Source organism: Schistocerca piceifrons, chromosome 1, assembly GCF_021461385.2.
Source record: "Schistocerca piceifrons isolate TAMUIC-IGC-003096 chromosome 1, iqSchPice1.1, whole genome shotgun sequence".
Taxonomy (NCBI): Eukaryota; Metazoa; Arthropoda; class Insecta; order Orthoptera; family Acrididae; genus Schistocerca; species Schistocerca piceifrons.
Window position 1 is genome coordinate 881,458,626 of NC_060138.1, and position 13,717 is coordinate 881,472,342.

Consider the following 13,717-nt stretch of genomic DNA (forward strand, 5'->3'; position numbering starts at 1 on the left):
ATGTATGTCCTATATTGATCTGTGTGGTTATTTCATTCAGTGTTGCTTGTCTGTTGGCACTGACAACTCTACGCTGCTTCTTCAGTTATTAAATGAAGGCTGTCAGCCACTACTTTGTCCACGGTGAGACGCAGTGCCTCAAATTTGGTATTCTTAGCACACTACACTCTTGATATTGTGGGCCTCATGATATTGAATTCCCTAATGATTTCCAAAATGAAATGTCCCATGCATCTAAAATCCATACAGCATGCATAATTAAACAAAAAGAAATGGTGAACCAGTAAAAATAAACAGTTTCCAAAAAGTAATGATCACCAGTGAACTGGTTCCCAAAGACGAATGAGTTTGCCCATCTCTAGTTTGGTGCAGGCCATAGATAATGTTCTTCATCAGATAATCTCTGCTAAAATCAATTATCAGTATGTGATAAATAAGTAAATTTCAAGAGTTTTTAGTGGAGCACAGTATTGTTGTTCAGAATCAAACCTTAGACTAAGGAGAACACTAGAGACAGAAAAATGAATATGAAATGAAATTTCTCAAAATTTTGTAATAAATAAATTGTACCTCAATCTTATGAAATTAAATTATTCATTTTATTATAACATCAAAATACAGGATTTTGACATTTCATCTGCATCAGATATCTTATTAATAAGGTTACATTAAATAGTTTTATTAATGTCACATCATAGAGTATTAATAATTAATACATAGGGACATCATACCAAATGGTCTCATGAGTACATAACTGACATCAATGAATTACAATGAAGATGATTTTCATTTTAAATTATTATGCAGATGATGATGTGTAAGGGTCTGTCTTCAAATCTCAGTACAAAAATAAAAATGTCACAAAAATATTATGTACAAAGATGGTCCACAGTAATGTTGACAAGGAAAAAGACAGATAAAGCAAATGCTATACCCTGGATAAAGTAGGGGATAAAGTAGTATAGAAATATTGATATATAATTAACAATGAGCCTCTTTTCTTAAACTTCCAAGACAAAGAATTCCATCCTTGGAGGTTAATTATTATTATTACAATAAAAGATGCTCTGCTCCAGTGTTAAAACAGAATAATCATTTATGACTAATGCTCAAGAGAGACACAACTGAGATCAGTAGAACTTATAAAAATGCAATCAATTATTTCTTTCCCTGTATCTCTATTGTGCTTGAGATCTGAGCATTTTTGCATCCCCTTCCAACTTTTCTGCAGATTGAACAGTAAGAAAGGCAATACAAGCTTAGAAAACTAGGAAGTCATCATTAAGTTTGAGTGACCATCCCTCTTATTGAATAAAATATTTTCTCTTGTTTTATCTGTGCCAGCTTCTAATTGACTTTTTACTTTATCTGTACATGTTATGAACTGTGCAGACCAATTAAATTCGGGAATGATTCTCACTTTAAATGATCATTGAAATAAAGGTACAAATAAAATCTGTCAGCAGATCTATGAAAATGTGGTCCACGACAATCTCTCAAGCAATTTTTGTGATGCACATGAGAAATTACTATATTATTTGTACAAATTTATAACAAATACGAATTAATGAACATCTAATTTTTTCACTATTTACATTAGGAAAACTACAAAAAATTAGAATCTCTAAAATATTTACACTCATCTCTCCTATTAACAAATCGATATTCTGAATAAATATTTATAAATTAATTTTAGGACAATTACAGTTCTAATGAATTCCATTCATGTTACATATGATAACAGGAACACTTACTACATTTTATTTACTGTATGTTCATTATGCATTGATAAAATGTGTCATGTGATTAGTGATTTCAAAAGATTTTTGTGTTTCTTGTATATTAAGGCAATGGTTTTTTCATGGTTTATCTGCCCTATAATAAGCAAAATTGCTTTCAAAAATATTTTCAGTAAGATATAAAACTTCAGACATAATAAATTGTTTAACTTCTTAATACTACATGTAAAAGAGATCTGTGTCACAGTTATTGTGGCAATAACTTAGCATGTCCATATTGATATGGTGCTTGTGAAGCACTAATGTCCGTTTTCACTTTTTGTACGGGTTGCCTTTCCTTATGGCAGCCTGGCATTTCCGAGCTTCACAAGGCCAAAGAAACTCTTTGATTTGTCAAATACTGAGTACCGGTTAGCTTCAATGTCATGCAGACTAAGCCTACTATTTTCATTAATGTACATCACAGAAGCTGTGAAGCACGTATTTGATTTTGTTCCTGCTATGTGGATGTGTAGTGAGCATTGCATCTTTGGTTCACCATCTAAAAGTACTTTGAACCCATTGGTGCTCTTATCATCCAGATAAAAGATCTGCGAATAGAAGAAACATAGAATTACAACAAGATCAAACAATGGAAAGTATGGGATTTGAAAAGAAGACTGCTACTGAACACACCGAGGAAGTGTCGAGTCATAGACAAGCACAGTGAAAAGAGTACTAGAAATATATAAGATTTCCAACAAAGTCTTTCCTCAGAAAGCAGAAGACTCACACATGGAAACAACAACTCAACATGTATGGCTTCTGTCCATGGCTGCTAAGGCCCAATGGCAACTTTGTCTGATGTGAGCAACAAACTGTTGGGATAGGTATTATCTGTAAGGAGGAGGCATAGTGCAAGGATGGAGAGGGATAGCAGGGTAGGGGTAGGAAAAGTTACTAGTGCTGCCTGTTGGAGCATACACAGAGCGGGGAGGGGGAGGAGTCAGGATAGGTCCATTAGGTGCAACATCGTGAGGCTGTGCTACTGCATAATCCAGTCCTGTCACTGGCATCTCCTATACCAACATAAGGTGGGTCACCTGTGAAAGTAGCTATGTCATCTTTGAATTTAGCTGCAATTACTGGTCAACTTTCTGTGGGGGCATAACTACTAACGAATTGTCTTTTCACATGGGTGACCATTGTCAAACTGTGACCGAGAGAGAACTGGACCAACCAGTTACTGAACATGCCACCCAAAATTATGTACTTCACTTTAATGAGTGCTCTACAGCCTATGGCTTCTGGATTCTTCCACCAACACCAAGTTTCCTTAATTATGCAAGCAGTAACTCTCCTTACAACATATTCTCTGTTCCCGAAACACTCGTGGTCTTAATCTTCACTAGTCCCTGGCATCCACCTGCCTATCCCCTTAACAGCTTCCACTGCAGGACACACAATGTCTCCTACCTTGCCAATGCATCTGTAAGTCCTTTCTTCCTGTCTTCTTCTCTCCCCTGCCCCTCCCTGCCACATGCTTCCTACTTACCCCCCTACCCCATCCTATTAACAGATTGGTACTCACATGAGACAAAGTTGCAGTCAGCTCCTACCAGATGGAGATGGTAACCATATGTATTGATTTGTTCTGCTGCTGAGATAGGACTTTGTTGGAAGACTTATGTGTTTCTAGTATTCTTTCCATTGCTCCTGTCTGGAACTCAACCATCTATTCTTTCCATATTAGAATTTCAACAAGAAGTTTTCTGTATGAAATGAAGCTGCAAATCTGTTATATGGCACTTAAATATACACAATAGGCAAGATACATCTAATGTGTGAAAAGATGATTGGTTTGTTGTAATAAATTATTATGAGCAAGTTTAATTATTATGCAAACATAGAATTTATATTTATGATATGTACTCATTATGTAACATGTGATACTTCAAAACAAACAAGAATAAAAAAGAGTAGCTGAAAGTCTAGTTATCTTGCACATGTGAAAACTGCACTAAAAAGGTCTTGAAAATAATTTTCTGTCAAGGATACAAACATGTTAACACCGCAGATGTTTCCAGTCAAAGTTGAGTAGAACATGAATATGAAAACTACACAAATAAATCCAAAAGAGCTGCAGTGTTTCCTGTATCCAGACATCCTCAGTGATTTCACAGGTGACAAAAGTTTCCTTCTACAGCTTTAGTAACCTCAATAGTATTGTCACATAGATGCTGTAATTAGATTAATGATGAGCACTAACTTCACTTAACGAAGGTTTATTTAGCAGCTGCATGTAGGAGCACGGGACGAACTGCCTCCGGCCAGAACACATACTGTTTATATACAGCTACAGAACATTCCAGTACAATGAATCTTGACTTCTGTGGATACTTCTAGAATGTACTCAATCCAAATACAGAAATTAAAATGGTACAGTCCAGGTGAATTTTGAACTCACAAGCCTCCATTCAACAGCTTAGTATCATAACCACTACACCACAGTACTACTGAGCTGCTTCTGTGACATTGCTCTCTCCTTAAGGTGGACATGTACTCAGGATACTGGAAAATCGAAGTAGATGAGGCTGATAATGAGGAAACTGCAGTCATCACCCCTGAGGGCCTGTATGAGTTCAAGGTAATACTGCTGGGTTTGTGTAACTTTTGAATGGATGGTGGATAATCTTCTACATCAATATCCTCATGGATGGCCGACCAGCCCAAGTTCTTGTGGACTCTGGAGCATCATATTCAATCAATACTAAGCTGTTGAGTGGAGGGTCATGAGTTCAAAACTCACCTGGACTGTACCATTTTAATTTCTATATTCGGTTTGAGTACATTCTAGAAACATCCACAAATGTCAAGTATCATTGTACTGGAATGTTCTGTAGCTGTATATATATGTCTGCTTGTGGCTGTATGTGTGGATGGATATGTGCGTGTGTGCGAGTGTATACCTGTCCTTTTTTCCCCCAAAGGTAAGTCTTTCCGCTCCCGGGATTGGAATGACTCCTTACCCTCTCCCTTAAAACCCACTTCCTTTCGTCTTCCCCTCTCCTTCCCTCTTTCCTGATGAGGCAACAGTTTGTTGCGAAAGCTTGAATTTTGTGTGTATGTTTGTGTTTGTTTGTGTGTTCGGTAAGTCACCTCCTCTTTGTTTTTATATATAATTTTTCCCACGTGGAATGTTTCCTTCTATTATATTGTATATATACTGTTTGTGTTCTGGCTGGAGGCAGTTCGCTCCGCACTCTTGTATGTGTAAGTGCTGAATAAACCTCCATTCAACACCTTAATATCATAGCCATTACACCACGGTACTACTTAGCTTCTTCTGGGACAGTATTACATATTCTACTGGACTTTTACAGTTTGTGAGAACTTTTATATGACTCAAGAGCTCTTTTACAGTTTGTCAATACACAGTTTGTCCTAACTTACTCTCAGAAAGTTACTTCCACTCTCCTTTGAAGTGTGCACTGAATTAAACTTTCCCAATATGAAAACTGTTTACTAGGTGATGATACAAATTCAGTAGTTTGGATTGTTCATTGCTTGAAAAAGGCAAAGACCTAGTCTAAAAGTCCTGTACAACAGTTTTAATATGTCTAGGGTTCTGTTCATTTAGATCTTTACAATTTAAGAGTAATAATTATTAATCTAATTTTCTGGCAATTCTATCTTCACTGGTGAACTGCTTCGATAATGATTTTGTACAAAATATGACTTCAACAGAATGAAAATCACTGAAATATTCATTGTATGGGGCTATTTTGATTCTCATGTATAACATGTTCATTGCAACAATCTCTACTGCTCATGAGTGGTTTCTGACTACCTGTTGTAAGTAGTTTCCAAATAAAACTTTTAGTACTGTTTTGCAGGATGTCTCATCACAACCAGCACTTACAAAAACTGTAATTATCCTTTTCAATTATTGGATGGTGAAAATCTCCTCCAGTGATGACACTATGTTTGAGGAACAAATATATTAGTTTGATGACACCTAGAATCTGAATATACATTTCTTTGATATGAGCAAAATTGAGACACAAGTGAAATTAATTTCATATGGCTAAAACAAAATCTTCTGTTAGTCTTCAGAGTAGTTGTTAGCTGGCTGTTAAAATTTTGATCAAATCAGCCATTTTAAGCTTTGTTATACATGAATTCTGATTACATCAATCTGTGATTACAGTGTTCCTAGTTTGAATGACGATTTATATTTTTAAATATAGTTGTACTCACCTGTGCATACACATAGTAAAGGCCACTTCTCCTAACAGTTACCACTCCACCCTCGTATGTGAAATGTTGATCCATGCCAAGTCTATGGAACCAATCCTCCGGAGTCCAGTCAGTAAACAATTTGTTCTCTGGTCGAAGACGTCCATTTCCTGGTAAAATTTAGTATATATTTAATATATATGGAACACTGATGCTCTGCTTTATTTCTTTGTTCAGTTAACCTAATTAGACCCTCAGGTTCTCTCTGACGACAGCCTAAGAAATTACACCTACACGACACCCTGAATTATTGGTATTGCAATTTAATTATTAATGTTAATGGCTACAATGTGAAGAACAAAAATGAAAGTGATAATAACAAAGGAAAAATTATTTGATCTAGCTTTGGATATGTCTCAGGCAAAATGATAATGTTATAACAATTCCACTGGTAGTATTTAGTTAATAGAATTCATATTAACAATAATGATTAAAGAGCTATGATATAACAATAGTGATAGTAACTGTAGAAAATGCTAATTTAGACATAAGGAAGGTAACAAAATGAGTAAAACTAATGCAATAAAGAGAAGTGCAGATATACACAGTTTGGGTTAGAACTTTAGATATCTGAGTAAAATTTAGGGACTACAGGGAAAGAGGGAGAGGGGTATAGCTCTTTGCATTCAGATCAGTCATCCAAGCAGAAATATGTTGTTGTTGTCTTAGCAGACAGTTTCTTTGCTGTTTCTTGCAGCTGAAAATGTGAGTCTTTTCTGATTATGTGAAGGAGACCGTTACAGAGTAATATTTTCCTGTTGCAGGAAAGGATCTGGAAAACATTGTGGTACAACAGAATGCATCAGAAGAGGTCTGGTAGCAATGAGCGTGCTATTCAAACAAATAATTAATGTAAATATGAGACAGGAAAGAGTGTATGATAACTGAATGGTAGAACAGATGAAGTGTATGTGCTTGTCTGCGATAGCCATGATAACTGCTCATAATGTGGTTAAATATAACCAAAATGACTAATGTTTGACTACACAGTTTGCACATGTCCATTACTACCTACAGCCATCATAAGCATTCCTGAGAAAGTACAGTATTTACAAGACGACAGCACTGTAGCAAAAAAACGGAAAGTGCAAGGGAATGTGATAAGCTTTTCACTCAGATCCAAAAGAAGGACCTTTCTGTATTTTTGTAGTATGTGCAGAGATGACAACACCTTCTTGCTGGGTGTAGCTTTGTGTTCAGCCCAGTTTAAGTTCTTTTCAAGCCTCTCTCCTTTCAAAAGCGATGAAGTGAGTAAATCTTTTTCGCATCACAAATATAAATGAAGAAGCTTCATTTATTAGCATTCTTTTCAAGACTAAATATTATATACTAACACATTCTAATTGCATTTATGAAATGATTTTACTGACATGAATACCACAATCTAAATTAGCATAGTGGTTAGAAACACGAGAGGAATGAAATTTCTGCAAATTGCACAGTTTACAAATCTAAACTCCTAAATTTATGAAGTTATGCACTGAAGCAACAACAGCTGGTTGACGTAACACTATCTTGTATGATTAGTTGATGCTTAATAGTTGCTGCAGCTGCCAATAAGCCCAACTTTGTTATCTTGCAAACAGTTAAAAAAATCATGTATCTTAAATAACGTGTGACACACAGCAGTAGCTTCTTAAATAAACTAACATACTGAGGTCTGGGGCTAGCCAAATATTGTATGTAAAAGCTAGTGTAATCCTTGACATAGTTGATGCCATAAAGTAAGTAATGCAGAAGAGAAAATCTGTCTCAAAATGTGGGGTACAGGATAAAAAACAACATGAAAGTTGTAGAATTTGGTAGGAGTAGTTTCAAAAGATCAACAAAAACAGCAACACAAGAAACTCTTTGTTTATAGAAAATGCATCTGTCACCATTTCTTTCTGAAAAAGTTTGGGAGAAACATCACTCGAGTGCAGGATGTCATTGGCGACAATTCTACAGAAGCTCACCACATCTTTTCTGGGAATTATCACCTGAATGATTACAAAGACACGATACTTTAGTGCCAAAAGTGGTGAGCTAAGGTCTTCTGTAAACAGAAGTACACCTCTGTGATGTATTGGACTAGTGACCTATCTGTTAGTCTTCAGAATCTTTAAGCAATTGATTGTTCTTGTGAAAAGTGATTTATACCTTCATTTTAACATGATAACTTCCCACAGACTGAATTCTATATTATCAAGGGGTGATGCAGTGGTCAAGGGATTTGTCAAGTATTTGTACAGAGCACAGTTCACATTGACACCTGACAATCTTGATTTAGTCTTTCCATATTTGCCCCAAATCATTTAATGCAGATGACTTTAGCAGTGTCACTGCTGATTCCTTCTCCTAACCTTCAAAGATCAATCTAGTGTTGTGTGTTTCATGATTTCAATATCAATGAAATGCTACATTCCAAACATTTGTCCTTCCTTCCTTCCATGAAATTTTGTGTTTCTAACCATACTGGAAGGACCATAAATATCATTTCATTAGATGTGTCTGAAGATATTGAGAAAGTCTATTTTGAAATTTCCATCTTTAAGAGATAACATTTACAGATAATGTACGACTTTCATTTTTCGAATTTCATTGACTAGACAGGAGAGGGAGTGGTTCTTCAGTTGTCCAAAATAATGGATACCACAATAGATGTGAATTGAGATATGTTGTAGCATACTTACCAAGGTAGCGGTCTTGGTCAACAGTATGGTTGGAGGAGTCTCCATAGAAGTGTACAGCTGGCATGGGCCGCAAGTGGTGCTGGGCAGAGGTTCCAGCAGCAGGATGTTTGCGTTTGCTCAGTGCCCGCAGCTTCTTGCGCTTGATGGCCATATGCTGCTTACGAGCTGTGCTGTCTGGCAGCTGGCGCAGCTCCTGCAGACATAGGAGTTTGTTCACTTCAGATCAGACCTTCAACATACATTATGAAGCACTTCACACTGTGTATTATCCCATTTACAATGGACTACTTAGGGAGAGCTGTGCCTCATTAGGAATGCATTTTTTTTCTGAATTGGCATCTAAGAATATATTAACCACTTGTGCTATGGAGCACCCTGAACAAAAAATTATCCATCCTTAGGAGACATCATGCTAATGCCTCACAGTACCATCTCTAGCCTTGATAACAGCATCAGTTTGGCAAACAAGAGTGACCACAATTTTCTTCAGGTATGCCATATCCAACTGAACCCTCTCATTGAATATTAGATCATGTAGAAGCTACCAGATTGCAGGGATATTCATTCCTGTGTTTCATCCATTGTTCCAAATAGTGTAAAACATTATCTACAGAATAAGAGAATCCTAGTAAGCACATCTTCCCCTTCTTTTTTTAGAAAGTCCCTGATACATATGGATTGGACATTCTCTATTTGGAGAGACAGTTCACAATGATACTATGTCTCTACCCTTTAAAAAGAGGTCTAATGAGACTTTAGGGTGAAAGACTCCATGCTATTAGCCAGCATCAAAACTTCTAACCTTATGTCATCAATGCTGGGCTGTGTTTTGGAAATGGTGACTGTTTATGACATAAAAGATATCTGTGTCAGTAACTTTTATTTTCTTCCATGACATATTTTGAATGGTTATTTTCTCTTCTTCAGGTGGATCGGTGGATTATATTACACTTTTCTTTATTCAGTCTAATCAGTTGTCTGTTTCAAATTTCATTGCGAAGGTGTTCCAGCAGAAATTATCCAAAGGGTCATCGTAAATACACATTTTACATTTTTATTAAGTCACATTCTTGTCTGTCTGTCTGTTCAGCCTAAATTATACAATTAGTTTCCATCTAACTTTCCAATGAGCTAGAAACTTGAAATTTTAAGTATAGCTCAGAACTGGATTACAATGGAATATTAACTTGTTTTCTTCTGTGTGATACATAGGGGTTATAGTGCAGGTGAAAAGGGTTGGCAACAACTGACATCTTGGCTGCCCTGCAAGACTGACATATTGTGCGAGTAGTTCTAGAATGCCTCCCAGATGATGTGTGGGTGGAGGGCATGACTGAGCAGATGGTGGGGGGATGAGGAGAAGGCTAATTACTTTTTTTCTCTGTCTGTCTGCTCAGTACAACTACTGTAGTTGATTTTAAACTAACGTCCCCATTGTAATCTCATCAAACTGTTTGAAAACGATTAAAAAATGTTGCAGAGAAGATTAAAAAGTAGAAAATAATTACTTAAATATAATATACTACATTTTTACATTGGAGTAAAAGACATAAAATAATTTGTCTTAGCCCTATACATATTCCTAACCCTGCACAGATAGTCTTGAAAATTTGTGACTGTAAATATTTAATAACTATGAGAATACTTCAAGATTTAAAACGAAAAACATGAGTTGCAAGATGCAGTACATAATTGATGCATGAATTCTTCACCTCCTTGTTGTTACACTACTTAGTAAGTGATGTGTGAAATGTCTAGCTCTACTCTTACAAGTATTTTCATGCCTATTAAAATTTCACAATCACAAATTTTCAAGACTAACTGTATGGGATTAGGAATCTTCATGGGGCTGGGAGAAATTTTTTACATAAGGGCCCTCTTTTTTATTTCTTTTTTTCAGTCTCCAGCCGGTCGCTGAATAGAAACCACAGTGAAAACCAAAAATGTTTTATTTGCTATGTTTAGCTACAACTTTCATCTGTTTTTGTATGTAGTCACTACTTCGACTTAGATATCTGTTGTAGCATGGTACCAGCTTTCTAACACCCTTGTCATAGAAGGCAGCCGAATGTGATTTCTGCCAGTTCCTTACACTGGTCTGTGGCTCATTGTCTATGCTGAAATGTTGTTTTCACAGCCAGCAGTTCATCTGAATGAAGAGATGAAATTCAGTGGGAGCCAAGTCCAGGCTGTATGATGGGTGATCAAACACTTCCCGTCAAAACGCTGCAAGAGTGTCTTCATTGCACCTGCAGTGTGCAGTCAAGAATTGCCATGAAAAAGAAAATACTTGACATTTAAGCTAAGTGGGCTGCCCGAAATCAGGTGAAACCCTCAGCAGGCACTTGGCAGGAGACACTCTTGTTGTTAGCATGTTTATGTTCTCACTGTGCAGTCAGAACCGAAAACTGTGACATGATGCGATAGATAGCCATACCAGAGACACTGTGCAACATATCTGCTCAAATCTTCACCGGATTTTCATGATGGTTTTATTTTCAATACTGATTGGAAGTTGAAGAAAAAATTGCCATCGTACTTTTTAGTACGTGGTATTACAATAATTCATTTTTGTTTAAATAATTATTCATCATTATATCATACACAACACAAAATGTCATACTGTTTATGTTGTTATTTCGTAAATGAGTGCCATATGATGATGGAAACGTGTACAAGGTGTCTAAAAATTCGTTGTACAAAAGGAACCTTTAATTTTGAAAAAGGTAAGTAACTTAGAGAAAATACAACACTGCATACAGTATATGTTGAAGTTTTATTGATAAATTTCAACGAGGCTATCTTTTGTCACAGGGCAAACGCCCCATCTATAATCAATTTTCTACAACTCCTATGAAGCAAGCCTTGATTTATAGTGGCAACCGCTGGTGTTATCCATTGGCGCAATGGACATGAGTGGACGGAGGTGATCGGATGTGTCACGTATCTAGACGTACCAGGGGTCCCATATCACTCCAACTGCACACGCCCCACACATTACAGAACCTCCACCAGCTTGAACAGTCCCCTGCTGACATACAGGGTCCATAGATTCATGAGGTTGTCTCCATACCCGTACACGTCCATCTGCTCGATACAATTTGAAACAAGACTCTTCCTATCAGCCGGCCACTGTGGCCGAGCAGTTCTAGGCGCTTCAGTGCGGAACCGCGCTGCTGCTACGGTTGCAGGTTCGAATCCTGCCTTGGGCATGGATGTGTGTGATGTCCTTAGGTTAGTTGCGTTTAAGTGCTTCTAAGTCTAGGGGACTGATGACCTCAGATGTTAAGTCCTATAGTGGTTAGAGCCATTTGAACCATTTTCTTCCTACCAGGCAACAAGTTTCCAGTCATCAACAGTCCAATGTTGGTGTTGACAGGCCCAGGAGAAGCATAAAACTTTGTGTCGTGCAGTCATCAAGGGTACACGAGTGAGCCCTCGGCTCCAAAAGCCCATATCAAGATGTTTCGTTGAATGGTTCGCCCACTGACGCTTGTTGATGGCCCAGTATTGAAATCTGCAGTGATTTGCGGAAGGGTTGCACGTCTGTCATGTATTCAGTATTCGTCGGTCCCGTTCTTGCAGGATCTTTTCCCAGCCGCAATGATGTCAGAAATTTGATGTTTTCCAGATTCCTGATTTTCATGGTACACTCGTGAAATGGTCGTATGGTAAAATCCCCAATTCATCACTACCTCGGAGATGCTGTGTCCCATCGCTCGTGCGCAGGCTATAACATCACGTTCAAACTCACTTAAATCTTGATAACCTGCCATCGTAACAGCAGTAACCAATGTAACAAGTGCGCCGGACACTTGTTGTCCTATACAGGCATTGCTGACTGCAGCGCCGTATTCTGCCTGTTTACGTATCTCTTTATTTGAACACGCATGCCTGTACCAGTTTCTTTGGTGCTTCAGTGTAGACTGCTGTGTCAGACACTGTCGGCTGACCCTGTCCGACGTCCAGTGGGATAAACAACCAGTTTTCGTCCAACGATTGTACCAATTAATAACAGTTTGCGTCTGTGGTGGTGACTTGCGATATGTAGTCCTGACTTTTCTCTGAATTGTAGTAGCTAATTTGGAATCATGAAACCCTAAACAATGCTATGCATGCTCTGCATTGTTATACGACGCCACGATGACTGTTGGAATAACTCATTTGTGCATGCAACCTGGCGTGAATGTTGGGAACTAAGAGTGTTAGGCGGGAATAAAAGATTTAATGTATTCAATGCTGTATCACACATTTCTTTTAGCTACGAGGGTCACTCCAAAAGAAATGCACACTATTTTTTCTTAAATCCATCTTTTATTCTATATGTTTGAAAGTCTTACAGCGTGTAGATACATCCTTTAGGTAGAATATTTTCATTTCTCCACATAATTTCCATCCCTATCAACTGCCTTACGCCATCTTGGACCCAGCGCCTGTATACCCACATGGTAAAATTCTGGACCAACCTGATGAAGCCACTGTTTGGCAGCGTTCACAAGAGAGTCATCATCTTCAAACCTTGTTCCGTGAAAGAGTCTTTCAGTTTCCCAAAGAGATGATAGTCAACTGACATGTGGCCGTGCGTTGTCGTGCAACAGCAAAACATCCTGCTTTTGCCGATGTGGTCGAACATGACTCAGTCAAGCTTGAAGTTTCTTCAGTGTCATCACATATGCATTAGAATTTATGCTGTTCCACTTGGCATGATGTACACAAGAAAGAGTCCTTCGGAACCGAAAAATACCGTAGCCATAACTTTTCCAGCAGAAGGTGTGGTTCTGAATTTTTTTTTTCCTTGGGTGAATTTGCATGAAGCCACTCCACTGATTGCCTCTTCGTCTCTGGTGAAAAATGATGGAGCCATGTTTTATCACCTGTCACAATTCTTCCAAGAAATTCATCTCCACCATTCTCGTACTGTTCCAAAATTTCGCTGCATGCCGCTTTCCTTGTTTCTTGCGAGCCACTGTCAACATCCTGGGAACCCACCTGGCACAAACCTTTTTTAACGCCAACACTTTCAGTATT

The 13,717-nt window shown here is 37.7% G+C and overlaps 1 protein-coding gene across 1 annotated transcript in view; it reads right to left on the reverse strand.

The window, feature by feature from the left end:
- Nucleotides 1-643: 643 nt before the first annotated feature.
- LOC124792633 overlaps nucleotides 644-13,717 on the reverse strand; it is a 367,209-nt gene continuing 354,135 nt past the window's right edge. The window contains exons 5-7 of the mRNA XM_047257955.1: nucleotides 8,690-8,882; nucleotides 5,979-6,127; nucleotides 644-2,329 (exon numbers count right to left, since the gene is read on the reverse strand). Of these exons, the coding sequence (XP_047113911.1) occupies nucleotides 2,078-2,329; nucleotides 5,979-6,127; nucleotides 8,690-8,882 (594 nt within the window). The 3' untranslated portion in view covers nucleotides 644-2,077. The remainder of the gene's footprint in view (nucleotides 2,330-5,978; nucleotides 6,128-8,689; nucleotides 8,883-13,717) is intronic.